This window comes from Chanodichthys erythropterus, chromosome 2 (genome assembly GCF_024489055.1).
Source record: "Chanodichthys erythropterus isolate Z2021 chromosome 2, ASM2448905v1, whole genome shotgun sequence".
In the NCBI taxonomy this organism is placed as follows: Eukaryota; Metazoa; Chordata; class Actinopteri; order Cypriniformes; family Xenocyprididae; genus Chanodichthys; species Chanodichthys erythropterus.
Genome location: NC_090222.1, coordinates 11,161,646 through 11,189,636, shown reverse-complemented (window position 1 = coordinate 11,189,636; position 27,991 = coordinate 11,161,646). Strand labels below are relative to the sequence as shown.

The 27,991-nt window shown below is 35.8% G+C and overlaps 1 protein-coding gene and 1 long non-coding RNA gene across 9 annotated transcripts in view; one reads left to right on the top strand and one right to left on the bottom strand.

The window, feature by feature from the left end:
* Window positions 1-27,991, bottom strand: part of cobl (cordon-bleu WH2 repeat protein) — a 136,855-nt gene that overhangs the window by 67,043 nt on the left and 41,821 nt on the right. Inside the window, exons 1-8 of one of the 7 annotated variants that reach the window (XM_067400915.1) lie at window positions 27,746-27,894; window positions 24,482-24,676; window positions 19,019-19,229; window positions 13,839-14,067; window positions 11,770-11,814; window positions 10,283-10,368; window positions 9,921-9,998; window positions 40-201 (exon numbers count right to left, since the gene is read on the bottom strand). In XM_067400915.1, coding sequence (XP_067257016.1) covers window positions 40-201; window positions 9,921-9,998; window positions 10,283-10,368; window positions 11,770-11,814; window positions 13,839-14,067; window positions 19,019-19,229; window positions 24,482-24,669 — 999 coding nt within the window. In that variant the 5' untranslated portion in view covers window positions 24,670-24,676; window positions 27,746-27,894. Of the gene's footprint in view, window positions 1-39; window positions 202-9,920; window positions 9,999-10,282; window positions 10,369-11,769; window positions 11,815-13,838; window positions 14,068-19,018; window positions 19,230-24,481; window positions 24,677-27,745; window positions 27,895-27,991 lie in introns of those variants that run through there. The other 6 variants (XM_067400897.1, XM_067400923.1, XM_067400906.1 and 3 more) reach the window with 6 other exon arrangements.
* Window positions 11,027-19,147, top strand: LOC137030572 (uncharacterized). Of its 2 annotated transcripts, XR_010896430.1 has the most exons (4): window positions 11,027-11,569; window positions 14,346-14,382; window positions 18,245-18,376; window positions 19,011-19,147. It is a non-coding gene; the product is annotated as an uncharacterized lncRNA (long non-coding RNA). The 2 variants fall into 2 exon arrangements; XR_010896431.1 differs by lacking the exon at window positions 14,346-14,382.

Here is a 27,991-nt window from a genome sequence, read left to right as displayed (position 1 = left end):
GTCAGTGGTTATGATTAGTGTGTGTGTCATTGCTCAAACCTGTGATGTTAGTGGTAAAGTCTGTGTGGGAGCTGATGGGGGTGCTGGAGCTCTGCGTTTCTTTAATTCCACTTTCGGGGACATCTTGGAGATGTTCATCACAGACTGAGACTGACCAAGAGTGCTAGGACGGGTCTCCACACAGGAGCCACTTGATATACCCTGAGCATAACAAAGAGAGAAACTTTAAGATATATACAATTACACGTTTAGCAATATGTCTATAAATATAAGTGCAAAGTAGAGAAAGTAGAGGCTAGCTTAGTGCAAATGACAAGGTGTATGCATAATGAAGGCGCATTGTACAGAGAAATGAGGTTGAATAGCCATTACTTTTCATGTTTATGAGCCTTTCTTAGGAAATAGCACCCTTTACAATATTTGCTACGTGGGTCTCATTGCTTACTACTGATATAATTATATTTATCTTCATAAATATAACTTTGTAATGCAAAATATCTTTATAAATATCTTAAAAATAAAAATATCATAAAATTAAACCAGCATTATTTAGAATGTTTTAAAACATTTATTTTGAAACCATTTTTTCCCCCATATATAAACTATTACAAAGCATGTATGTGAGTGATACCACCTGAATTTACTCTAACTAATTAAATTATAAGTACTGTACAGTATAGGAATTCCAATGATGTGATGGGCTTGAAATAAAGTATCACTTTTTAGTTAGGCTTTGGTAGTTAAAATAAATAATTTTAAAACGCACTAATGTCAGAAACTGTGTTCAGTCTGAACCGGATAATGCCTACAGAGCCAGAGAATATATGCTGCATGGAAATAGAACAGGTATTGTTTACTTTAATTATGGTTATAACTTATGTTGTCATCTTGCTTTTTATTCATTATTAGTACAAGACTGTTGTAGCAGACCCCATCCAAATGATGGCCAAAACTTTGAGTTTTATGATGTTTATTGCACTTCACACAAAAGATGAAGCCTCCATTTTCTCCAGAAAATCACTGTAAGTGTTTAATAAAAGACAGTGCAAGAAGTGTGCATTAAAATATTATCCATAAACTCTCTCTCTCCTTTGCATTACCATCAACATACACAGCAAATTACACAGAAACACTTATTACAATTAACAGTAAACAAATATATACAGAGCTTATGCTTTTTTGGGGGGTTCTTAATAAACTGGTAAGCTTTATCAATCAACTCTGATTGATTACTGTATAATAAAGTGCGTGCTTTCCCTTTCATTACTGCTGTAACCAGTATCGCTCCAGAGACTGTAAGCTGGATCACGAACAGTTGGTAGTGATCCATCCTTGAGTAACAAGTTTTTTGCAAAACCTGTGTTTTTATTGTCCCTTTGTATTGACAGTTCAGAAAGCAGTCTGGTCTAAAATGATTTGCTCAGACATAAACAAATTTAGGTATATGGGGGTGCATTCCCTTCAAAAACAAAACTAATCCACTACGTCTTCAGCGGCTCTGATGTCATTAGTACATGGTGACTGTCTTACACCCATCAACAAAACACCTTGCTTACGAGACGTTCTTTTAGCTACAGCTGTTCCAGCCTGGAGAAAATGGCGGACTGTGTATAACTCGCTCAGGGCGGGGTCTATGCTAATACCCCCGAGTCTGTCAGCAGTTGTGGCGGGGGCCTGTGCAAAGTGATGTCACTTTGCCCAGAATCTGCAAACGGCTTGTTCTGAAACACTGCTTATGATTTATAGGAATTACAAAAAAAAAGGAGTGGGTGGATTTTTACCATTATAGGGTGGTTGTGTACACACACTGCCAACACACATTTATGTTCAAACACCATGTAAAAGTGAATATTGCATAATAGGTGCCCTTTAAAGGATTAGTTCACTTTAATATGAAAATTACCCCAAGTTTCACTCACCCTCAAGCCATCCTAGGTGTATATGTCTTTCTTCTTTCTGATGAATACAATCGGAGTTATATTAATAAATATCCTGATGCGTCCAAGAAAGCTCAAGAAAGTGCATCCATCCATCATAAACGTATTCCAAATGGCTCCGGGGGGGGCGGGTTAATAAAGTCTTTCTGAAGTGAAGCAATGCATTTGTGTAAGAAAAATATCCATATTTAACAAGTTTTGAAGTAAAAGATCTAGCTTCTGCCAGACCGCCTTCCGTATTCAACTTATGAGAAAAACTGACGCGACGTCCCTTTCACTGTTCACTGCCATTATGAAGCTGGGATGCATCAGGATATTTATTAATATAATTCCGATTGTGTTCATCAGAAAGAATAAAGTCGTATACACCTAGGATGGCTTGAGGGCAAGTAAAGATTGGGGTAATTTTCATTTTAAATCAAACTAATCCTTTAATAATTTGCAAGGAAATAAGAAACAGGGGAGTAGCAATATCTACAACAGTGATGGAACTCAATAATCAATAATATTTGGGCTGGAAATGTCACGACCTGCTCCTGGAGAATGGATGAGTTCTGAGGGCATTACCCTGGCCATGACCCCACGTTTACAAACCATAAAACAGCTGCCCTGAGAACACGGTTAACAGGGAGGGTCTCAAGATATACACTAAACTACAACAATTTGCTGATATCTTCTGATTCCTTAACCTGCTATGCAAGTTTATGATTTTAGTATTCCCAAATGTATAAATCTGTACAACACTTAGCATAATGTGTAGTTAAACTGTGTAATGATTGAGAAGCAGAACTGCAAGCGAGGGTAGGTAAAGAGAAAGAAAATAAAAGAATGGGGAAAGCAGAAATATATTCATTTGAATAAATAATCCAATTATGGCCCTATTCTCTGTGTTTTATACAGCTTTCATTAGTAAAATTAACAAGTGCACATATTGTGTAGATCTTTGAATGAGAAGTATTAAGTTTTACACTAGTGAATTTCTAGAAGCAAAAAAAAAAAAAAAAAACACACACTTGACATTAAAAGTATCATTTTGTATGATGTTAAAATTCATTCTCCTATTTCATTATGTGACAAAGGCTATGTCCTGAACTGAGAATTCAAGAATCAATTTAAATTCCAATTCATTTCGTGAATTTGGACTGAACTGTTGAGAGCACAATTGTTGCGAGCATAGTTTTTAATAAACTATGGAACCTTTGGATATGTGTGTATATATATATACACAGTGGGTACGGAAAGTAATCAGAATTTTTCACTCTTTGTTATATTGCAGCCATTTGCTAAAATCATTTAAGTTTTTTTTTTCCTCATTAATGTACACACAGCACCCCAAATTGACAGAAAAACACAGAATTGTTGACATTTTTGCAGATTTATTAAAAAAGAAAAACTGAAATATCACATGGTCCTAAGTATTCAGACCCTTTGCTCAGTATTTAGTAGAAGCACCCTTTTGATCTAATACAGCCATGAGTCTTTTTGGGAAAGATGCAACAAGTTTTTCACACCTGGATTTTGGGATCCTCTGCCATTCCTCCTTGCAGACCCTCTCCAGTTCTGTCAGGTTGGATGGTAAACATTGGTGGACAGCCATTTTTAGGTCTCTCCAGAGATGCTCAATTGGGTTTAAGTCAGGGCTCTGGCTGGGCCATTCAAGAGCAGTCACAGAGTTGTTGAGAAGCCACTCATTCGTTATTTTAGCTGTGTGCTTAGGGTCATTGTCTTGGGTCAGTGCCTGCTTTTCTCCACACATACAGCTTAGAATTAAGGGCAAAAAGTTCTATCTTGGTCTCATCAGACCAGAGAATCTTATTTCTCACCATCTTGGAGTCCTTCAGGTGTTTTTTTTTAGCAAACTCCATGCAGGCTTTCATGTGTCTTGCAATGAGGAGAGGCTTCCATCGGGCCACTCTGCCATAAAGCCAAGACTGGTGGAGGGCTGCAGTGATGGTTGACTTTCTACAACTTTCTCCCATCTCCCGACTGCATCTCTGGAGCTCAGCCACAGTAATCTTTGGGTTCTTCTTTACCTCTCTCACCAAGGCTCTTCTCCCCCGATAGCTCAGTTTGGCCGGACGGCCAGCTCTAGGAAGGCTTCTGGTCATCCCAAACGTCTTCCATTTAAGGATTATGGAGGTGCTCTTAGGAAACTTAAGTGCAGCAGAATTTTTTTTGTAACCATGGCCAGATCTGTGCCTTGCCACAATTCTGTCTCTGAGCTCTTCAGGCAGTTCCTTTGACCTCATGATTCTCATTTGCTCTGACATGCACTGTGAGCTGTAAGGTCTTATATAGACAGGTGTGTGGCTTTCCTAATCAAGTCCAATCAGTATAATCAAACACAGCTGGACTCAAATGAAGGTGTAGAACCATCTCAAGGATGATCAGAAGAAATGGACAGCACCCGAGTTAAATATATTTTTAATAAATCTGCAAAAATGTCAACAATTCTGTTTTTCTGTCAATATGGGGTGCTGTGTGTACATTAATGAGGGAAAAAAATGAACTTAAATTATTTTAGCAAATGGCTGCAATATAACAAAGAGTGAAAAATTTAAGGGGGTCTGAATACTTTCCGTACCCACTGTGTATATATATTTATATATATATATATATATATATATATATATATATATATATATATATGAAGAGTTTATTTGCAAAAACAGATAACTCCATTTTTATGAATTCTCACAAATCATGTTTTTTTTATTGTGCATTCAAAGTAATAACAATCAAACTGCAGTTGGGCTGTTTTGATTAAGTAATGATAACTCTAAAAAATACATGTAAATTAAAAAATTAAAATTCATTGAAAGTATGTTTTATATATATATTAAAAGTTTGTTTTTTAGCAAAAGCAGATAACTCCAACATTCGTTTTTTGGCAGAAGCAGATAACTCCACATTTCATGTTTCATAGTTAAACAAAACCCAAGTAATTGCATTTAAAACACTCTCAAACACACATGTGCACACAAACACCCACACACACACACACACACACACACACACACACACACACACACACACACACACACACACACACACACACACACACACACACACACATCGGCACGCACACACACACACACACACACACACACACACGCACGCTCTCTCTCGCTCTCTCTCTCTCTCAAACACACACACACACACACAGATCGGCACACAAGTACACACACACGCACTCATCCACACACGCACGTGCGCGCGCGCGCACACACACACACACACACACACACACACAAGCAAAAGGACAACCAATTTTTCAGCATGTAAGTCGTGTATGGTGTACAAGGACTTACAGGAGTCAAAATTTAAAAACCTCGATCACTTTTAGTCAGCTTTGATAAAACTTCCCTCAGCTAGCGCGTCTTTTTGAAGTGACTAGAAGCCTTGTCACCTGACCTGAATACTGCGCGCTGATTCGCTAAAACGGACTTATCGGTTTCTGTCTGTACACAAACAAGGGCGCTTGTCGGCTTCTGCTGTAAAACGTGAACTTGCGATGCCTGAAAGTGGGCAAAACCGGCTCTTCTGACAAAATGGATTTAGGGTACAGAACGTGCTATATATGGAGAATAATGCACAGCACTTAGTTCATTTTTTAAAAAAATGGCGTTTATCGGTTTTTGCAAATGAACTCTTCATATATATATATACACACACATATCTCAGTACAGTCCAAAAGTTTGGAACCACTAAGATTTTTAATGCTTTTAAAAGAAGTTTCGTCTGCTCACCAAGGGTACATTTATTTAATTAAAAATACAGTAAAAAAACAGTAATATTGTGAAATATTATTACAATTTAAAATAACTGTTTACTTATATATATTTGACAGAGCAATTTATTCCTGTGATGCAAAGCTGAATTTTCAGCATAGTTACTCCAGTCTTCAGTGTCACATGATCCTTCAGAAATCATTCTAATATGCTGATTTGCTGCTCAATAAACATTTATGATTATTTTCAATGTTGAAAACAGTTGTGTACTTTTTTTTTTTCAGGATTCCTTGATGAATAGAAAGTTCAAAAGAACAGCATTTATCTGAAATACAAAGCTTCTGTAGCATTATACACTACCGTTCAAAAGTTTGGGGTCAGTAAGAAGTTTTATTTTTATTTTTTTGAAAAGAAATTAAAGAAATGAATACTTTTATTCAGCAAGGATGCATTAAATCAATCAAAAGTGGCAGTAAAGACATTTATAATGTTACAAAAGATTAGATTTCAGATAAACACTGTTCTTTTGAACTTTCTGTTCATCAAATAATCCTGAAAAAAAATATTGTACACAAATATTTTGTACAATTGTACACATTATATGTTTATTGAGCAGCAGATCATCATATTAGAATGATTTCTGAAGGATCATGTGACACTGAAGACTGGAGTAATGATGCTGAAAATTCAGCTTTGCATCACAGGAATAAATTACTTTGTGAAATATATTCAAATAGAAAACAGTTATTTTAAATTGTAATAATATTTCACAATATTACTGTTTTTACTGTATTTTTCAATTAAATAAATGTAGCCTTGGTGAGCAGACGAAACTTCTTTTAAAAACATAAAAAATCTTAGTGGTTCCAAACTTTTGGACTGTACTGTATATATATATATATATATATATATATATATATATATATATATATATATATATATATATATATATATATATATATATATATATATATATATATACATATACACACACACTTGTATTGTTTTTGTTCATATTACATAATCAAAAGATCAAATAATGATATCACTTATCTGTAAACATTGCAAACCAGTGGCGGTTCTAGCTTGTATGGTGCCCTGGATGAACCACCCATTCTGGCACAAACAGCCATTCTTCAGCTCCTGATGGAGGTTTAACACTGTGGTTCTTTCACAAGATTTTTTATTTGTTTGAGTAGTCCAACATTCAACTACTGGCTAAATCAACGGCATGAGATTGGGGTGTAACTACCTGTTTAGTTAACAATTTTGGACTGGAAGCGGCGGTAGAAATGTCTGGGAAATCTGTTTGAAAGCAAACATTATTTTTGCAATTTTGTTTGTTGCCGCTAATGTAAAAAATTACACACTTCACCTTACAAACAAAAGTAGAAAAGCAGAGATATGTAACAACACACACAGAGGTGTGAAAAGGACAGAGGGGATGTTCCTTTAAGAGAGAGCAGAGAGATCTGGCAAACACTGACAGGAACGACACCGGATCTTCTAGAACCTTGCATGAGTGTTTGAGTGAGAGCTCAGCTGTTGGTTGGAATGGGAGAGAGGGAAGGTATGCAGTCTTGCAGCTTGACTTGAGAAGAAAGAGTAACAAATAGACATATGATCCAAACTAGACATAAAACCCGGCACAAACATACATATACACCTACACAAACAAACACACTAACATCTGGAAAAAGTACAAAGACAAAATAATCGCAGCTCCCCTATCTTGGCCACATGCTTTCATTGGACTACACAACCTCCCTGTAAAAGTTTGGCGTTCTCTCCATCGTTTTTTTTTTTTCTCACCCCTCTCTGCCCTTAGAACGGAATGTTCAAAGTGGGAATGGCTATTAGCAGGTTATATAATCGGAAATCAGTTACTGCGACGTGTTGAAAATGGCTCTTGGCTCTGTGATATTGTAAATAGCGTGCACCTGAACTTGTGCAATTACAGGGGGGGGAGCATCAAGAGCAGGGAAGAGCCCTTCATAAAAAAGGGTGATTGACATAAAATAACTGGCATATTAAAGATGAATTATGGACGTCCAGGCTGTTAAGCGCATGTGTCTGAGTGTCATTAAGAACACAGTATGTTTCTCAGAGAGAAGCAAAAAGATGTACAGAGCAATGTGGGTGTAGAGATAAAATCTCTGGAAGTTTAAGTGTGTGTGAGTATACCTACTTAACCATATATTCGACACACATTTGTACCCAAAAGTCAATCTGATAAAACCTCCTTTTGGGGACGTACTCTGATAAATCCTCCTTTTGAAAACAAAATTATTATTATTATTATTATATACTGTAAATTCATAAAGTTTTCTGTTGGGGTTAGTTTTTTTTATAGTATTTATAACTACCTGAAAAAAAAAAAAAAAAATAGTAGTCTATGAAATATTCCCATTCAGATAACTAAGAGAGAGAGAGAGAGTTTGTGCAGGTTTGAGTCTGACTATACTTGTGAGGGCCAAATGTCCTCACTTATATAGTGAAATATAATGACAACCAACTACTGAACACATTTTACTGGTCCTCACTAGTTAAAAAGGCTTATAAGTAGGATTTAAATCTAGTGTTTTTGCACATTTCTGCGATTTTTAGGGGTAGGGGTTTGGTTAGGCAAACAACCATATATACATATATGTTGAAACAAACATATGTGTATGTATGTATGGACGTACGTACGTACGTATGTACGTACATGTGTGTGTGTGTGTGTGTTTGCATTGGGGTAATATCACAAAAGGGTCATCCAAGAAGCAGGAAAGTACCAGCAGAGAACTCTGAGATCTATCCATCTGAATGAAGTTTGAACAGTGATAGTGACTTAAGGAAAACTTAAGAAAACCTTGTAGAAAAATGTACATAAAATGTAGATATACCTTGTACATAAAATGTAGATCAAATTTAAACCTTATCCTCTATATCAATTCTGTGTGAGCGCTGCTGGAGATTACACTTTTGCCCAAGTGATTACTGACACCTAGTGGTGATACTAGATGGAAACTTCTGGATGGATATTTTTGAAACACACTTATTCTGTAATTTTTATTGAAATAAATGAATGAATGAATGAATGAATGAATGAATAAGGACACAAATTTCCATTAATATAGATATATTATTATTGTTGTTGTTGTTATTACATAAAATTAATAAATGAATATATATTCATGAATATATATTTTTTTTTTCTTTTTTTTTTTACATTCTAATTTCTGGTGCAGAACTATTCTTTTTTGTAGTGTGGAATTTTTATAAAAAACACAGAATAAATAAATAAACGCCTGTTTCTTCCCTCTCTGTGCTCGCGCGCGTTTGTGTGTATGAGAGAGAGCTTGCGCAGCACTGAGACAACAGTGCTTTTAAATATGCTAGTTTTCATACAAAATAAGTAGGCTATGTAACATAATTAGGTACTTTAGTTAGTATTAACACAATAACACAACACATGTAGGCTATACGTTTCTCAACACTGAGAATAAATAAATAAACGCCTGTTTCTCCAGACTCGCTCTTGTCAGTCAGTATAAGTTACACATCACAGCACTTTCATAATCACTAAGCTATATAGCGATTTCAATTTTATTTAGATTTGTTGTTCAACATTACTTGAGCATTTTATACCCGTTTACCTTAAGGAGTCAGAAGTACTGTGACTGCTGTACTGTCCTCGCCTGAGAATCACTGAGACTGCAAGAGTGGAAGGAGGATCGCGCGGGATTTTGTGTTGCTGTCGATTTGCGGTCTCTTTTTATTGATAGGCCGTATGCATTTGTCAATTATCCCCGCTTGCTATTTGGGGAAATGAACCCAGCGATATGATTGGTCAAACTCTTTCTTTTGCTGGATTTGAGTACTAGTACGCGCGCACAGAGGACTCACCGGGTTTTTGCGTAGTATAGAGTGACAAATCGTACCAGCATACTTTGAGGTCAAAATGCGTACTTGGTACGCAAAATGCGTACATGTTGGCAGGTCTGAAGAACTATTTTTTTTGTAATTAAAAATAGAGATCATTCACTGATGTAATAAAAGTAAATTTCCAATCAAATTAACCACAAAAAAGTGTGGTGCTATTTGGCACATAAGTTCTGAAAAGAACAAATGAACAATTTTATGAAATGTAGAAGAATTAACCAGCAGACAGTATAACTGTGTTAAAGTTTGAAAAATGTGGCAGGCGGAGAGATGAGAGTGAGAGATGATTAGTAAGGAACAGTGGAGTTCATAGGTTAGTACTTACATTAATGTTAGTGTCTGCATTGTCAACAACACTATCATCATCAAGACTGTCCATGTCCTCAGAGGACTGATCTTCAGTCTGAAATGGGAATGTAACACTAGCATAGCAGGCAGACTCACAATATCCATGAAAACCATGCAGTGCAGGATATAAACACTGCAATAACAATTAAGCGTTTCATTTTCAGGATATTTTGCGACATGTATTAGTTTCCTCCAGCATATCCATGGATTCAGGTGTTTGTTGCTATACGACATGCAGCATTCAAACATACAGCACCATCAAGGTTTATACGGACAAAAATATGAATGAACGAATGTACTGTATGTGTAGGTTTGTGCACATGTGAGCCTATGTTCTACCTTTGATTTCCTGCGATTAAACTTGAGGAAGCCCAGCAGACCCTTTTTATCTGATCCACTCAGGCTGTTGGAGTGAAGAGATTCAGCTGAAAGAGAAACATATTCGTTCAGCATCTTACACAAACACACAGGGGCTACTATTATTATAATCTAGAACTGAGTCAAGCAATGTTACTTTTGAGTGGTTAATTTTGAGCTAGCTAAGGAGAATAATGGGTTATGGTATTTACAAGAATAGCATATGCAGAATAAATACTAGTGCTTGAATGTCAGCAAAACAGTAGCGTTAAAGTTTTAAGTGAGTTAGGATTTAGGCTTTGGTTCTGTCCAAATGAAATGCAACATCAAAGCAACTCAGCTATTGTAATGACAAGATAAAACTTTAATCTTATATTTGACATAAACTAGCCTTCTTTGGGGTCAGTAAGATTTTTTTTAAAGAAATTATTACTTTTATTCAGCAAGGATGCATTAAATTAATCAAAAGAGACAGTAAAGACATTTACAGTGTTACAAAAGATTTTTATTTCAAATAAATATTGTTCTTTTGAATGTTCTATATATAGTTTATATTTTACTATATATATAGTTTCCACAAAAATTTAAAGCACAACTGTTTGAAAAAAAATGATAATGTTTCTTGTGCACTAAAAATTATGTGACACTGAAAACTAGAGTAATGGCTGCTGAAAATTCAGCTTTGCTTTCATAGGAATAAATTACATTTTTAAAAAATATGCAGGCTTGGTGGGTATAAAAGATTTTAAAAACATTACAAAAAAAAAAAAAAAAATCTTACTGACCCTAAACTTGGTAGTGTAAATCAATCATAAATATAGCATATTTATCATTGGAATAATCCAAACAGACACATACACACACAGTGTATAATGGTGTATGTTAAGTGCTGACTTGCAAGACACCCGAACATGTCACTCAGTGTCCAACATTTAAGCATGTATAAGACAGTTTGTTATATGAAGAATTTAAGACTTTAAATAGATATTTCACATTTGTGGAATCAATAAAGAAACATCCAGATATTGCAGTTCCTTGATAACTATTAACATGTATACAATCTGAATTAATAAATGGAACAGGAAGTGTTATACGCGGCAATGCACTAAAAGCAGTACAAAATTCTGACATTAGATGGCACTACACTTCTGCAAAGCCTTTACGTCAACGCATTTAGATGAAGGAACACTAACACAGCTACAAAACCTAAAGAAGAATCAGCAGGACAAGGAACAGTCTTTCTGAATACAACATAAATGCAGTAAGAATGTAAGTATGACAGTAACAATGAGCATGAAACATGAAAACAAAAAAAGCACTGCATGTCTTATTTAGTTTCTATCGACCAAAAAAAAAAAAGTTCAAGAATGTGTGCGACAGGAAGCAGACTCTCAGCGCAAGACAGTTTAACACCATATACTGTAAAGGCACTATGACGACTATTCAGTCAAAGTCATGTACATCAGTACCTGAGTAGTTCAGGGCAGGTGTCGAAGCCATTTTAGGCTGGAGAACTGAAAACAATCAAACCAGCAGAGCATTTGAAAGGAAATGAGATTAATAGACATATTTTTTTTTACTCTTGGCTAGACAGTAAAGGACTCAAAGCTCAGACAGTGAAATGTCACAGGCTTTTAGAGCCTTTAGGTTCTATACGAGTATGTTAGGTAAAAATAGAACTGACTAAACTCTTACGCTGCCTCAACAAAAATACAGTAAGTGGAAAGATCTAAGAGTGTGACTGAACAAGAAAAAAAATGCATAACAGAAAACTGTGGGGGAAAAAATGCATGACAGTTTCTACAAAATGTCACTTTAAACTGATAATAATTCTGCTTCTACTTTGCCAAGTCAGCATATTAGACTGATTTCTGAAGGATCAAGACTGGATTAATGGCTGAGCATTCAGCTTTGACATCACTGCAATAAATAAAACATTTAAAAATATATTAAAATGTAACAGTTATTTAAAATTGTTATATTCCACAATATTGTGGTTTTTACTGTATTTTTCATCAAATAAATGCAGCCTTGGAAACATAAGATACTTATTTTTAAAAACATATAAAGCATTTTGAAACAATCTCTGGGCCATATACTGTTTTTTAGTCATATTTTCTAGCCATATTAAGTGACATAAAAACCTATTTATCTTGCCATTCCCACTTAGAAAAAATTTTTTAGTTGCACTTTATTAATTGTTTTTAGTATTATGTTGCCATGCTGTCCACAACTAGACCAGTGACCCACCAGTTGAGAACTGCTGATCTAAATTCAAATTGCTTACTTATTTTAAATGAAACTTAATAGTTTAAATACTTTGGATTCAGAAGAACAGAACCAATTTTAGCATATCTAATGCCCTGTTTACACCTGGTATTAAAAAGTGATTTGTCAATCCGATCACAAGTGGATGGCGCTAAATACAGGTGTAAACATGGTCTGAAACATTTTGAGTTTGTCCACTTTTGACCACTTCCAGAGCTAGTCAAAAATGCATTTGACTGAATTGCTTTCATAGAGTAGATGCTTAAAATGTGTTTAAACAGCCACAAAAGATGCATACTCTCCACCTACTGAACAAGTGCGTAAACATTACAGGAAACGCACTAACCAGACAGGATTTCAACTTCGTCAGCTGAAGAGCTAAGTTTGGTTTGAAGACGATAAATGTACAAACCAAATGTTGTCTTGGCATTCCTGATTTCAAACACACAATCTTGCATATGCAAATTGTGCAAGCTTATTTCGTCCATTAGATCGAATGATCTGAAAAAGCCCATACATTTAACCACCCATAGACCCTCCCCTCGATGAAATCAGTACCGACGTGGTCGAAAGTTGGCAAAACACCAGGTGTATGTGTTTCCCTTGTCTTCTTGTGACCTGATCCGACAAAAAAACTTAAAGGGATAGTTCACCCAAAAATGAAAATTTGATGTTTATCTGCTTACCCCCAGCACATCCAAGATGTAGGTGACTTTGTTTCTTCAGTAGAACACAAATGATGATTTTTAACTCAGCACTCACTTAGTGAGGTCTGATCACGCTCTGACAACTGCAGTGATGTCTCACACTCATTGAAGTATAAGCGTGAGACATTACTGCCATTGTCAGAGCGCGATCAGACCTCACTAAGCGAGTGCTGAACGCAGTTGGACATAGTGGTGTTTTAGAGGTAAAAAATGATATAAATACTGTTCTGTTTCTCACACAAACTGATCGTTTCGTGTCTTAGGACATCAATGTGTCGTCATGAGCCACAGGGTTTAATTTGGATTTGTCTATGCAAGGTTTTTCGATTCTTATTGATCCAAGTTCCCATTCACTCCCATTATTTGACTGACAGATGGCAACGGTTGGAGTTAAAAATCATTTGTGTTCTACTGAAGAAATAAAGTCACCTACATCTTGGATGCGCTGGGGGTAAGCAGATAAACATCAAATTTTCATTTTTGGGTGAACTATCCCTTTAAAACCAGGTGTAAACAGGGTCTAAGTGACCTAAAAAAGTGTCCTGACTTTTTTTATCTCATACCTTGCATTTGATCCAGGACATAGAGTTCCCTGATACCCAACTCGCTCAGAGACTTGACCAGTTCCAATTGTTGGTGGCTGATATTGTCTCTGAACAGCAGGACATGGGCAGGGTCAAACTCGCACTTCTGACAGATCACAGGCACCAGGGTATGCAGGGGGACCAATGGATTTACTCGAACCACGGCCTTCTGACTGTGATGATAGTTCACTACCAAACGCACAGTTTTCTATGTGATGAGAGAAACAGACATGTGAAGCATGAGAGTAATTCATTTAAAGAGTAATTTATATGTATTAAAGGGATAGTTCAACCCCAAAAAATCTGTCATTACTCATCCTCATGTCATACCAAACCTGTATGACTTTTTTTTCTGTGGAACATAAGAATACATTTTGATTTTGACATTTTTTGTTTGTTTTTTGTCCATACAATGATAGTCAATTGTCAAGCAAAACTGTTTGGTTACCAACATTCTTTAAAAAATATATATTTTATTTTCTGCAGGAGAAAGTAATGCAAAAGGGGTTGGAAGAACATGACGGTGAGTAAATGGTGACAGAATTTTCATTTTGGGGTGAACTATCCATTTAAATCCTTAATCATCTGCCTTAAAAAGGAATATTAAAGAAGTTAAATACAACTTTAGCTTTATGCTGTTAATCAGCAAGTAAGCTGAATTGTAATCAATCTCTGGAATTGCATTTATGCGCAAAAAAAAAAAAAAAAAAAAAAAGCCTAGCAGGCAGTCACAACATAAGGGTGCATGTTGACAGCAGCTATGTTGTATTTAATCTAGAAAAATTGTTTTAATGGAGGGAAAATGAAAATTCAAAACCAGCATAATACCAGACATTCAGAAACTCTCTTCTTGTAAATGACAGAGGTAGAAAACCCAATCCTGTGGCTAAAATCATTTGCATGATCAAGATAAGATAAGATGCAACACAGATCTCTGAAGTTTCACATGAGCAGTGGGCTAAATTAGACTATATGCAGATGTTTGCAGTACCATGTAGAGGAAGTGTCACACCAACCACAATACACTGCTTAGAGAAAATCTTTTTCAGAGAACTGAATTATAAGTTCCATCGAACACCAATAAATCACATTGTGCAAATACTAATATTGCTCAAAAACATCCAAAAAACTTTATCTCAGAGGCAGCTAAATTTCATCCTAGCTAAAGTAAAAAACCTACTGTTAATCAAGGTTAGCACAGGAGATTCTTAATGTTTGCCATTTCCTGTGCATTGTCATGAGGACAAACAAGAACATACCAGAAAAGACTGAAGTGTCACAAAATAGTAAGCAACACTTATTCTGTTTTGTTTCACATTTTAAAGTGTAATCCCACTTGGAGAAAAACTGTTACTTCATTCTGTCACAAGTTCTCAGACTTATATGGGTGTAAGACAACGTGCAGTATATATATTTAGAAACTGCACACTCAAAAACACTTAAAAAACAGAAAATGATAACTGAAAATGTCCACTGTCTTTGTGTTAGTATGAGTTAAGTAGGTAGAAAGGCAGATTAGACAGTTAATGCAGTATTTATCACTTGAACTACAACATTATCTCTAAACACATGTACTGTATGTATATATTTCAAAATCACCAAATGGGTTGTCTGAAAGACTATATGGTCTTAAAGTGCTACTAACAGATATTGATAAGATAAATACACTGAATGTCATGACCCTTCATGGAACACTTGATTACAATTGGTTAACTGTAGCATTCATCAGTTAAATATCATTGTATAACAAAGCAGTAAAGCACTGTATATTTAACTGTTTTCCAGGGCAACTAATAGCTTAAATCAAAGGTCTTCAATTGGGGGCCTGTCAGTTATTGTTTGATGAAAATTAGGGCTGTGTATCGCCAACAATGTCACGATACGATACGCATCACGATACTAAAGCCACGATACGATACGTATCGCGATATGGTTCAATTTAGAATTTAAATTTCTTTTGAGCAGAGTTTAGTAACAGTAATATGTGTTTATTGAATAACCAGTGTTATAACAGTCGTGATAACTGAAAAACTATTTTGTTTTTGTCATTAAAAAAAACAATGATTTAAATTAAATATTAAAAAATTGTCACAAAAAAAGCTTATTTTAAAAGCTTGCTTTTAAAGTCACTCCCTCAGTAACTGAATTGACAATAGTGACACTGAAGCATATCAACAAAGCTCAATGACTAATTTCACTGACAACAGTAAGTTGACTGTAAGAAAACTAAGTTGGTTAATTATATCGGCTATAATATTATAATAATGTCTATACTGCCTGTTTTTTTTTTGTTTTTTTTTCATCTGTGTAAATGATTTTTTTGGATATCAACTCAAAATATGTTCTAGAACAACATACGTTTTTATTAACGTGGTCTACAAAATATGGGCTACATGAGTTTACAATACACACTTAACAATAAGGTTCATTTATTAAACATCAGATAATGTATTAACATGAACTAACCATGAGCAATGCATACTGTATTAGTTAATCTTTGTTAATGTTAGTTATTAAAACATACAGTTGTTGATTGTTTGTTCATGTTGGTTTACAGTGCATTAACTAATGTTAACAAGATTTACATGATGCGATGTGACCGCAAAGAGCACTTTCACTTTCACGATCAAAGTGCATGCCACTGATAAGCATTGTAAATGCAGTACTATTACAGTATACACATACCAATTAAATGCGCAGGTCTCCCCTCGTGCATCCTCCCCACTGGAAGAGGCCAATATCACTTTCGTTTCGCTTTCAGATATCTCTATTATGTCATCACTGCTTTTACCTTTCTAGATGTAATTACCGAAATCAAAACAGTCCATAAACTATATCCTCACGAAAACGTCAGTCAAGCCAGCTCGCGCGTCAACCTGAGAGATCAGCCTCCAAGTTTCTCGGTTTCTGAATGGACGGTTTGGATGATTGACAAACGCTAACGTTCGGGCATGATTTATATAACTTACCATCGACCTGTCCTAAAACGTTAGCACGTTTTGATCGATGATTTGGAGATCGCGTGTTTCTCCGTTCGAGAGCGCATTTCCTGTTCACATCCGCGACAAAACAGTTGATTATTTACGAATGAAAGCTCACAGAAACGTGAATGTCTGCTTGCGTTGCCTGCTAGCATCGATTGACTTCACGTGATTTGCTAGATTTAAAAGCAAGACAGACACGATACGGCAGCTGCTGTATCGATACGCGCATCGTCAGGAGTTCATGACGATGTATCGTTGTATCGATATTCTGAGCACAGCCCTAATGAAAATGTATCAACCTGCAAAATCTAAGAACCCAAATTTGTCTCATTGTTCTTCCAAGTAAAATTTAAAAGTAATATAAATGTAACTGTACATCAATGATTTTAATATTTTTCTACAGTACTTATAAGTGTGTGTTCAAACTTGTAGTTCAGCTCTCTCAACAAAAAATTATACATTTAGTCCTGGTTCAGTTAATGTTTACACTAAAACCTAAAGATACAAAAGAAAAAAAAAGAGAGAGAGAAAAAAAAAAAACAGCTTTTATGATGTTTCCAAAACAATCCAAAACAATGCTGTGCGCTGGGCTAAACGTTCTCGTTGTATGTCCGTACATTTAATGGTATTTTTACCAGCTGAGAACTCACAAAGAACTTATAAAATGTGTAATGGAGTCAAAACAGCACCAAAAATTCCTCTGTTACACACACAAATTAAATGAAATCAGATGACGGTTCCGATGCCTGTAACGAACTGTAATGGGCAACATAGCTCCTATATCAACAAGAACCAGGTATGCTTGAGCATTTTTAGGGTCATACACATCTTGTTTTTGGTCCATTTAGGTGTCTTTGGTCCATGTTGCATTCATATTTCAATTGAACCGCACCAGAGTGTGTTTTGAAAGCGGACCGAAACGGTGGGTCTTGGTCTGCCTGTTTGGTGCACACCAAGGTTCAGATGGCAACGCTCACACTTATTCAATGAACCGCACTAACCACACCAGAGTTCTTTTTAAGCTAACCAAACCTGCCAAATGTGAACACACCCCAAACATGTACCACACCCTCTTTTGGGGTAAAAATATATATAAAAACACGAATTCATGTAAATGTGATTTTAATGATAATGTTAAAGGTTTAGTGTTATTTTAATTTTGCAATGTAGCAGTGGAGCTTTGACTGAGAAAGGGGTTTAGTGTGCTGACTCTGAGCCAGTATAACAGTTATAACAGCCTGCTCATGTCGTCAACTTACAATAACTAACCAAAGGGTAGACCATCCTGAGCCATCTCTACTAGAATTGTTGTTATCCTTACAAACATTAAAAAGAAAAGTTACCATTCCCTTTCTATACGCATCCATACTTATGTATAGTGTGCTTTTAATTCATTGACAGATTGTACTGTTGTTCAAGCAGAATCAGAGGTCAGAGACTCTAACTCTGCCCAGAGGTCAGACACGAGGGAGAGAGAGCAAGAGAGAGGCCAGTCAGCCAGGCTGAGGAAGAAATAATGCATGGTAACTAAAGGTAAGACTCTCATCAAATATTCACACATGAGGGGGAGGAGAAAAGGACACTCGAGAAATAGAGAGAACACACTCAGAGCAGATTCTGTGAAAGACTTACTGTACCTTTGCTCGAACCCTTTTTATGATTACACGACCTTCCTGATGCATATAGTCAGAACAAGACGTCACCATTATTACAAGAGTAAGATTATGTTTTTCACTATTTGTAATCATTATTTTCATACAGTTCACTTCAGTAGTCTTGTGGTACAAATATTCCAAGTATTTGCTCATTTGAAAGTAGATCATAAAAACTGCATGTCTAATAACTATACAAGAATTGTAAAACATTTAAAACAGTTTTAGATTAAGCATTTCATGTGACACTGTAGGTCCCTGCTGTCGAGCATTAAAAAAGTACTGCAATGAAGACAACATTTGCTTGTACAATGAGAGCATTCAATATGGCTGATGAGGTTGAATGAGAAACCAAATTGTTTACAATACAAAGTTTGTATACAGTAGTGATGTCTCGTCAGTAGTGCATCTAGTTTGGAAACACATGTCATCACAGTTGCTGCTGTCTGTCTATAATTTAAAGATCTTCAAAAGTTCAGACAGGTCAAAAACTTCCATAACACACTGTGTTTCAGACACTCACCTCTGGCACTTTGGGTGGAGGTTTCCGGATCACCTTGTCCTCCAGCACTCGTTCTTTGATCAGGGCGCACGAGACATCCAGAGCACCCAGCAGGGCATTGGGCTTGAAACTGATGGGCTGAGCATCGGGTGACAGCAGCTCCAAAGTGTGATATGCTGGATTCAGATGGTACTGACTGCATAGATCCACCAACAAATCCATCAGAGCTTTTCTGAAGAGACAAGAGGACACATAAGGACAGAGAAATATAGAGTTACTTGACGATTTAGACTTGTAATTACATCATGTGATGCAGACAGGACCGCGATAGGATGATGGAGAGGATAGAGAGAGAGAGAGAGAGAGTCAGCTTGAATTACAGGTGTTATGTAAAGCAGCAAATTGCTACATGAATGCTGGACTTAAATGTTTGGCTTCACTAACCATGTGTCAGTAATCCAACCTGCATCTACCAAAAATTGCTATCCAGGCACTGTTAAAGGGTTTTCAAACATTGACAGATAATTGAACAAAATTGCTGCACTGCAAAAAAATGCTTTTCTTATTTAAAAACTTAATTTTCACATTAACTGTTTTAAATATGTCTTTAGTACCTTTCTGGGCATTGAAAATGTAGATTAACTTGCTGTCAATGGAGGCCTCACTGATCCATCGGATTTTTATCAAAAATATCTTAATTTGTGTTCCGAAGATGAACGTAGGTCTTACGGGTTTGGAAACGACATGACGGTGGTCGTTCCAAACCCGTAAGACCTACGTTCATCTTAGGAACACAAATTAAGATATTTTTGATAAAAATCCAGTAATTAATGACAGAATTTTAATTTTTGGGTTAACTAACCCTTTAAATAATGTGGGCGCTGGACATGAAAATGATAACTGCGTCGGGTTGAAACTAGCAAAAAACACTTGCGTCGCATTGCGCCGGGTGTATGATAGGGCCTTTGATGTTATTTGATGTGATTCAACCTCTGGCTTTAATTGGAGAGCTGCGTAAAAATTCTTCTTCTTAAAAAAAAAACCTAATTGTATTGTTTTATTGTTAATGTTATGATATACCACAGATTTAATTGGTAATCTGTCACATTTTTTAAGTAAAACTTTAACTAAAAAATTTGGATATTTTAGTCTTTCTCCATTCAAGTTGTACCTGCTTAACTATATAACAGCTGCTTGTAAGAATTTTACCAATATGGCCTTTGAGCAGACTGACTTTAAACCTATAACCCACCTTTACAATATGTGTGTGTATGTCCGAATTTGCACACAAAATTTGCACACAAAGTCCAATATGTTGGAATGTAATCATTATGTTGCTCAGATGTGCTGAATGATTCATCTGACTATAAATGCCTATTCTTATGACACTTATTCATCAACACAGAAATGTGACAGATGTGAGAGATAAACACTGATGCCCTATTTTCCTATTTGTATCCTATTTTTATTATATTTATTTCTTTTTTTAATTTCTACTTAAAAAAATAAATATATAGATATTAAAAGAAGATTCTTATATTTATCAAGTTTTGGTTATAATCTTGTAACTGAATAAAGCCAGTATTTTAACAGCAGCAGAGTGAGCCACAAAAACCCAAAAGACATTTACAGGGTTGTGGAAACCACTGTCTTCTGTGAACACACCCTGTGAAAAAAAAAAAAAAAACTATTTTTTTAAGGGCGTATTGTTTTGCTGTATGCAGCCCATACTCTCAGTATGTTTAATTAAATCAAGCCAAGGGTCAAACATACATAAATCATAGTCACTCAAAGCCAAGAGTGGGGGATTTACATTCGAAGCACAGGTAGCTGTAAAAGTACAGCCAATCGCAACAAAACTAAAATAAAAATTACTAGACTAGTGCAAGACAACAGTAGAAACATACAGCTTTTTACATCCACATAGAATAAACCAACTTGTGTAGAAATCAAAGTGTGCTTTTCAAATCAAAGTTTTATAAGATAGAAAATTTCGCCCTTTAAACCATTTTTAAGAAAATGGAAGATCAAAATTATAAATGATTATATGTATTTATTTATTACTTATTTTTCACCGTAATTGTTTAGATTTTTAGTGTGCACATTAGCTCCTTTTCAGTGCACCAGCTGCATGAAAGTACTCTCTGACAGTAGGTTGCACTTTTAGAACAGCAGAAATATAATGGTTAAAGGATTAGTCCACTTTTAAATAAACTTTTCCTGATAATTTACTCACCCCATGTCATCCAAGATGTTCATGTCCTTCTTTCTTCAGTCAAAAATAAATTAAGATTTTTAATGAAAACATTCCAGGATTTTTTCCATATAGTGGACTTCAATGGACACCAATGGATCTATGACGTCAAAGGGCAGCAAGCACCCCTTCTGCAGAAGTAGAACAACGCCTACTTCATCCCTGCCTGTTAAGCCCCGCCCACCGATTCGCGCATGGCATGCAATAGAATAGGCAGCCTAAGTAACATAGGCCTATGTGGTGCTAAACCAGATCGAGCTACCAAGCAATAAACATGCCGTTGAGGATTACAAAATATTGTGCAGTGCCTGGACTCGACAGTAACGCAACAACATGTAAGCAACTGCGTTAATTGATTCTAATGCCTGATCTGATATGTAATGATTCATGTAGGCTACAGTCAGATGTCCTTTGTGTCAGTAGATCAAACCCGTGACTAAATGTCAACTTGCGTTGTTTCTCTTAGGGGATGAAAATAGTCTGTTATTTAACGGTGATTAAATTATATAAAGAAAGCGATCAAAGAAAGCTCCCTTTGCAATCGTTGGAGCAGCACGAGCTGAAGCTGTCAATCAAACAGTGCGAGTTTATCAGTGACTGGCGTGCAAAACTCCTGTTTTATTCAACAAATCTCTTAGTTATATCGTGTTTGCACTGTTGGTGAAGATGAAAGCATTTGTTAGTGTGCAGAAATTAAAATATAATGCAACACTTTTTTATGATTAGTTAACCTTCTGTTATAGTAAAAACGTGCTAAAAGAGAGAGTAATACTTGGCTATTTCATATGCAAAGATGTCAGCCAATCACAGCAGTGGGCGTCTACAGTATCTGAAGTATCACAGCAGACACGCCCCTTAAAACAGAGCGTTCAAACTAGAGGGCTAAAATCAGGGTAGGAAAAATGCCTTTTATTTATAAATTCTAACAATTTTGGATGTAAAAAGCATACTAACATTATAAGTGCACCCCAGGAAACAAATTTATAAAACAATAAACCAACACAGTTCATGACCCCTTTAAGACCTCTTAATATGATAATTAAGACTTTTCTAGGACCTTTTAAGATATTTAAAGGGGACCTATTAAGCCCCCTTTTTTTAAGATGTAATATAAGTCTCTGGTGTCCCCAGAATGGGTCTGTGAAGTTTCAACTTAAAATAGCCCACAGATCATTTATAATAGCATGTCCAATTTGCCCCTATTTGGGTGTCAGCAAAAACATGCTATTTTCATGTGTGTACCTTTAAATGCAAATAAGCTGCTGCTCCCCGTCCCCATTCCAGAAGAGGCTGTAGCCTTTACGGCTCATGCTTTGGATACTCCGACAACAACAAAACTGGAGAATCTCACACAACCAAAATGAATTTATGTAGTTGTTGTGGAGTTAACTTTATTCAACTTATTGATTAGCATGTTGAACTGACCATCGTTTGCGAAGCAGTCCGCCATAAAATGATTTGCACAAATAAAGACTTTACCTAATTTCTTCAGCACATTTCCTTCATACATGAAATTCATCCACTGTGTCTTCAGTGGCACAGATGTTGTGAGTCTTTGGACACTCTTATGTTCATTGGTACTAGTGTTGCACAATATACCGGTACTAGAAAGGTATCGCGATACCCTGCTTTTAAAATCAGTCCGGTTCTTCATTTTATTAGTACCGGTACTTTGAGTGCCAGCTGTATTTCCTATTGTGTGACAGCCAGTGTGCGTGCAGCGCGCTGCTTCTAAGGCACACTGAGTGCGTGTTTATTCCTTTCAATTGCGCTTTTATGGTGACGGAACGAGAGGTATGGTTGCAAATACAGGTGCTCTTGCAGACCGTCCACAAATTGAGAAAGCAGAGGAACGAAGCGAAATATGGCATTACTTTACTTACATTGCCGACAGCCAGGGCAAGCCCACGGACACCACAAAGCCCGTCTGCAAAAGATGTTACAAAATAACGCAAGCGAAGGGAGTCAAAAGCATCTTGCCGTCAATTATCCCGATTTGTACAAAGAATCTTAAAAGAGCGACAGGTTAGTGAATGTGATACCAGCATTATGTTTATGCTCTCAAACATTAAATGAGTGTTATTTATTTATTTTACTCGTGCAAGCAGACCTCCGCAAAGAGGTGTATTATTGAGTCTAAGTTTAATAAGTGATATCTGGTTGCAAAAATAAAATTAATTAAAAAATACACAAATATGTGAAGGGTATATACAGTTATTTTAAACCAATTTATGCTTTAATAACATTGCTCTAATTATTTACAGTAATATAATTTTTACAATAATCTTACTGTCAAAAACACCTAAATGTATAAAAAAAAGCATAACAGCAAATAATTTACAATTTTATTGAGCATGAAAATAATAAACATTAAAAAATATATTAAGTCTAACTCTAACTTCATGGCATCCGGAATTATCAGCCTGCACACTGGTGAAGAAAGAAGTTCTGTCATATGTTATTTATTTACTATTCCTGCTGTTTTAGGTTTTTGCCATAGTATCGTTTAAGTATCGGTATCGTGATATTTAAGTTGGGTATCGTATCGAAGTCAAAATTTTGGTATCGTGACAACACTAATTGGTACATCCAAAACCAGATCATTTGTAATGTTTTTGTAGCACAGACGTTATATCAATAGGTACTGTAGTGAGGGAACAAACATGGCGGACTATGTGCGGCTCACTCAGGGTGGATAAGCTAATAGGGTACAACGTCACCTGTCATGGGCGGGGTAGTAGAATATACAGCTCCCACTCTATACAGCTTTATAAAAAAAAGAAGTGGGTGGATTTTTTTCATTATAGGTTGGTTGTTTACATGCACTGTGAACACACATCAATGTTTAAACACCACATAAAAGTTTGCATAATAGGTCCCCTTAAAGACTTTATCTTTCAATGCCAGAGCTTTGTTTCACCAAGTAATTAAATATGGGAGAGCATGGATAATTAAACACTTTGATTTATGTCCATTTATTCAGAAGGTTTTTCTTTCAAAGCAGCAAATGGACATCTTTGGTTCTTGTCTCAAGATGTGTTACGTTCCTTTCCATCAGCTGCACTCTGTCTAGCTGTTTTTGAAGGTCACTATGTACAATGCCACTGTGTACACTTCCTGTCCCAACTCTATTCAGTCAACCGTACCAACATTAAGCTACCAACCAATACTAAAAATAAAATGTTTTGATGAAATGTTTAGACTAAGGTCAGTAGAATGAGCATATTCACCTGCCATCCACATTGACAGTGGTCTGGTACCCTGAAGGCAAACTGATATGGAGATCTACAGAGGGTCGAAGCATGTTTTCCTTGCTGTCTCCCCCTGAAGATCCTCCTCCATCAGGAACGGCATTACGGAAGATCTTTCGGGGGGCAGGCTGGGGAGGGCGAGGTGGAGGGGGGGCCTTGGCCTTCATTCTCCTCCTGTCGAATAAATTCAGAAGAGCAATAAGTAAGCATTCGTTTTGATGATTAAGTGTTGCAAATATCAAGTTAAGTATTGCAATGAAGGTTAATTCTAAGCTCAGACACTAAATAACCAGTACCACAACAATGGCCCAAACTGTATTGTATTTTGAAGGGAAAAAAGTTCTATTGAAGTGAAAAAAGAAAATAGCAACAGTGACTATTAGGATTGTAAAAGTACATGCATTTGTCCCATCACAGTTCAGTGCATGCAGGCCGACAACGAATACAGTCGATCACATGCGATCCACACTCCAATCCACAAGGGGGTGTGCGGTAATGCAATGCTGTTTGCTATCCGCCACAACAGGAAAAAGCAAAGAATAAGACTAACAGATGATCTATGCTTAGTTTACGTGTAATCTCTCAACCAGTGTTTCAACCACGGAAAGACATCAATAAAACAGCATGTCCACAGCATGTTAGTTCACTAGAAAAATTATTAGTATGTATGAAGTTTAATGAGAAATGTTACGGAAATACATATGCTGGAAAACATAAAAGCATGAAGAGGTTTTGCTTAGTAATTATAAAATGATCCATAAGTGCAAGTAGTGAAGTGATTGAAGAAGCCCTGCTATGTGTCAGTACAACACCAGCGGGTTCTTTTGGAAGCAGCAGAGTGTTGTGCAGTGCTCCTGCCAAGTTGCAATATTTGACACCTTGGGAGTGAGAATGTGTTGTATCATAACACTAGTTCTGGTATTAATTTGACTGCATGTTTTGTTAAGCAGCATATCAATTACCCAAACAAGAAACAATCACTTATTAGCCTAAATACTGCTAAGGCAGACAATATATCCATAAGTCAACAGACAATTATATAACTCTGTACTTGAAACCATTAGAAATGCATTTATAATATTATAATAAAAATATATATTTATAATAATGCCCAATAATATATTAGTTAATCCAGTACATAGTTAAAGAGTTAGTTCTCCCCAAAATTACTATTCTATCATCATATACTCGCCTGATTCTCGACTTGATTCTGTTTATGCTTGTGGAATGTTTATATGTGAATAAAATCCTAAATTCAATCTGTTCATCATATAAAGCAATTCAGTATCTTCTGAAAATTCGGACTAAACCACTCAATTTATATGGATTAGTTTTATGATCTCTTTATGAACTTTTTGGGCCTTTTTACACTTGGTTACTTCATGCATTTTTACTGATTGGATAGCTATCTGATTTATTAAAAACAGTTCCATTTACACGTGGCCACATAAATGTGTCTCCACAAAATGAATATAAATGATTAAATCTCACCACTTTTAATGAAGATGATTGCGTGTACATGTCATATAGCACTCTATAACGCACTCTCATACATTTATTTTTTAACATTTTGGAAGGAGTAAAATTTACATATGTGGTTTCAACAACCAGATCCATTTATACCTGTCCAGTTTCATCTGGAATGTGTATTAGACCACCTCCTGAAATGGTTTGAGTGATCAGATTTAAATCTTTCCCTAAAGCATTTCGGAGCACTTTTTACACCTCGCATTTTCACGATCGGATAGCCCTTTGGCCCTTTGAAGCAACAAAGTGGTAGTTGCATGGACTGTCAATGGAGGGACAGCAATCTATCAGATTCCATTTAAAATCATTTAATTTTGAAGATGAATGAACGTCTTATGGGTTTGGAATAACATAAGGATGAGTAATTGATGACATTTTTTTTCTTTTTTTTTTTGGGGGGGGGGGTGAACTAACCCTTTAATGTATCATATATTAGTTAATATATCTTTTTGTCTATTTGTCTATTATGTGTATTGTTTTATGTACAGTTTTCAGCCACTCTGTTATCCAGTAATTGGCACTGGCCATTAAAAAAAAAACTACAGTATAACGATTGACAACCAGTTTAGAAAAAAATATATATATTTCTAAGCATTTGATCATCTAAGCACTGGATCAGTGTTTCAGATGGTTGGGCAGTAAAAGACTACTCAAGAACATGCCAGGTTTATCTATAAGATCATGAAGTACTATAGGATCATCTTGATGTAATAAACAAGGAAATGTACATTTAAGGAAATGTAATCAATGTTTTGATTATAGTTACAATCCTTAAGTCAATGTGATAATATGTTATGTCATATTGCAATAATAAAACATACTAGGCCTATCTTTTTCAAACCTGATACAAGATAGCTTTGATTGATTAGACTGAACCCCTCCTTTCCATAACAGCACAACATAAAAAACTATCTGCTGATATTACATAATGAAGTAGAGGACAAGACAGGCTATATATATATTGCCTGTCTTATATATTATATTCTCTTTTCTTCATATATATATATGATCTAATAGGAATACCTTCAGATAATCCTCAACCATGTACATAGAAATTTATAAATGTGTACTGACTAGTATGTTCTAACAGTTCACCGATCTGACAAAATTGTAAATTTCTTTACAAGACATTTGAGGGTGTAAAAAAATATAAAATGAATGAAAAACTATTAAATCATAATATTCCTCTCTAACTCCTCTCTAAATCTGAAGTAAACAGATTTGTGTACAGAAGTGTACAGAAATTTTCGTTTTTTTTCCTCAGTAGATGCGTAAGAAGCTCATATTTCATATTAAAGGCATGGATTTTTTAATTTAAAAAAATAAATAAAAATATTGTCATAGTAAGATATTTAAACAGACGTCAAAAAAGACTTTCTAATGATTTACACAGTTTGTCAAGATTAAATAAAGGCTATTATACAAATAAAAATAAAGATTACTTTACTTATGAAGTAAATAAAATAAATAAATAAATAGAAATGGGTCGCCGCTGCTCTACCACGTTAACAGGTTAACCATTAACACACTCTGAAGAAAAAAAAAAAAATCATGTTTCACTCTTACTTCATAAACTAAGCCCAAAACATCATACCACAAAACCTCTCACTTTCCACATCAACACCCGAATATACTGAAAACTGACAATAGCTCGTTTCGTTCAAGCAAATTCTCTTTCCACAGTGCAAATATTAGCAGTAGATAAAACTATCCTACTATGTCAAAGCAGCCGTGAGAGTCTTGTCTGTAGTCCAAATCCAGGAAGCACACATGAGGCAAGCTACTGGAACATGGAGCTTCTATGGTCCTGGAAGACACTTTAAGGCAGCTGAGAGTGAGCATGTGAGAATGCCAAAAAGCGTGGACCTCGACTCCTCGAGTACATCCAGTTAATGATTTATAAAGACTTGTGCCAAAATGCCTGCTATCAACACGCTGTTGTGTCATTCACTGATTATGCAA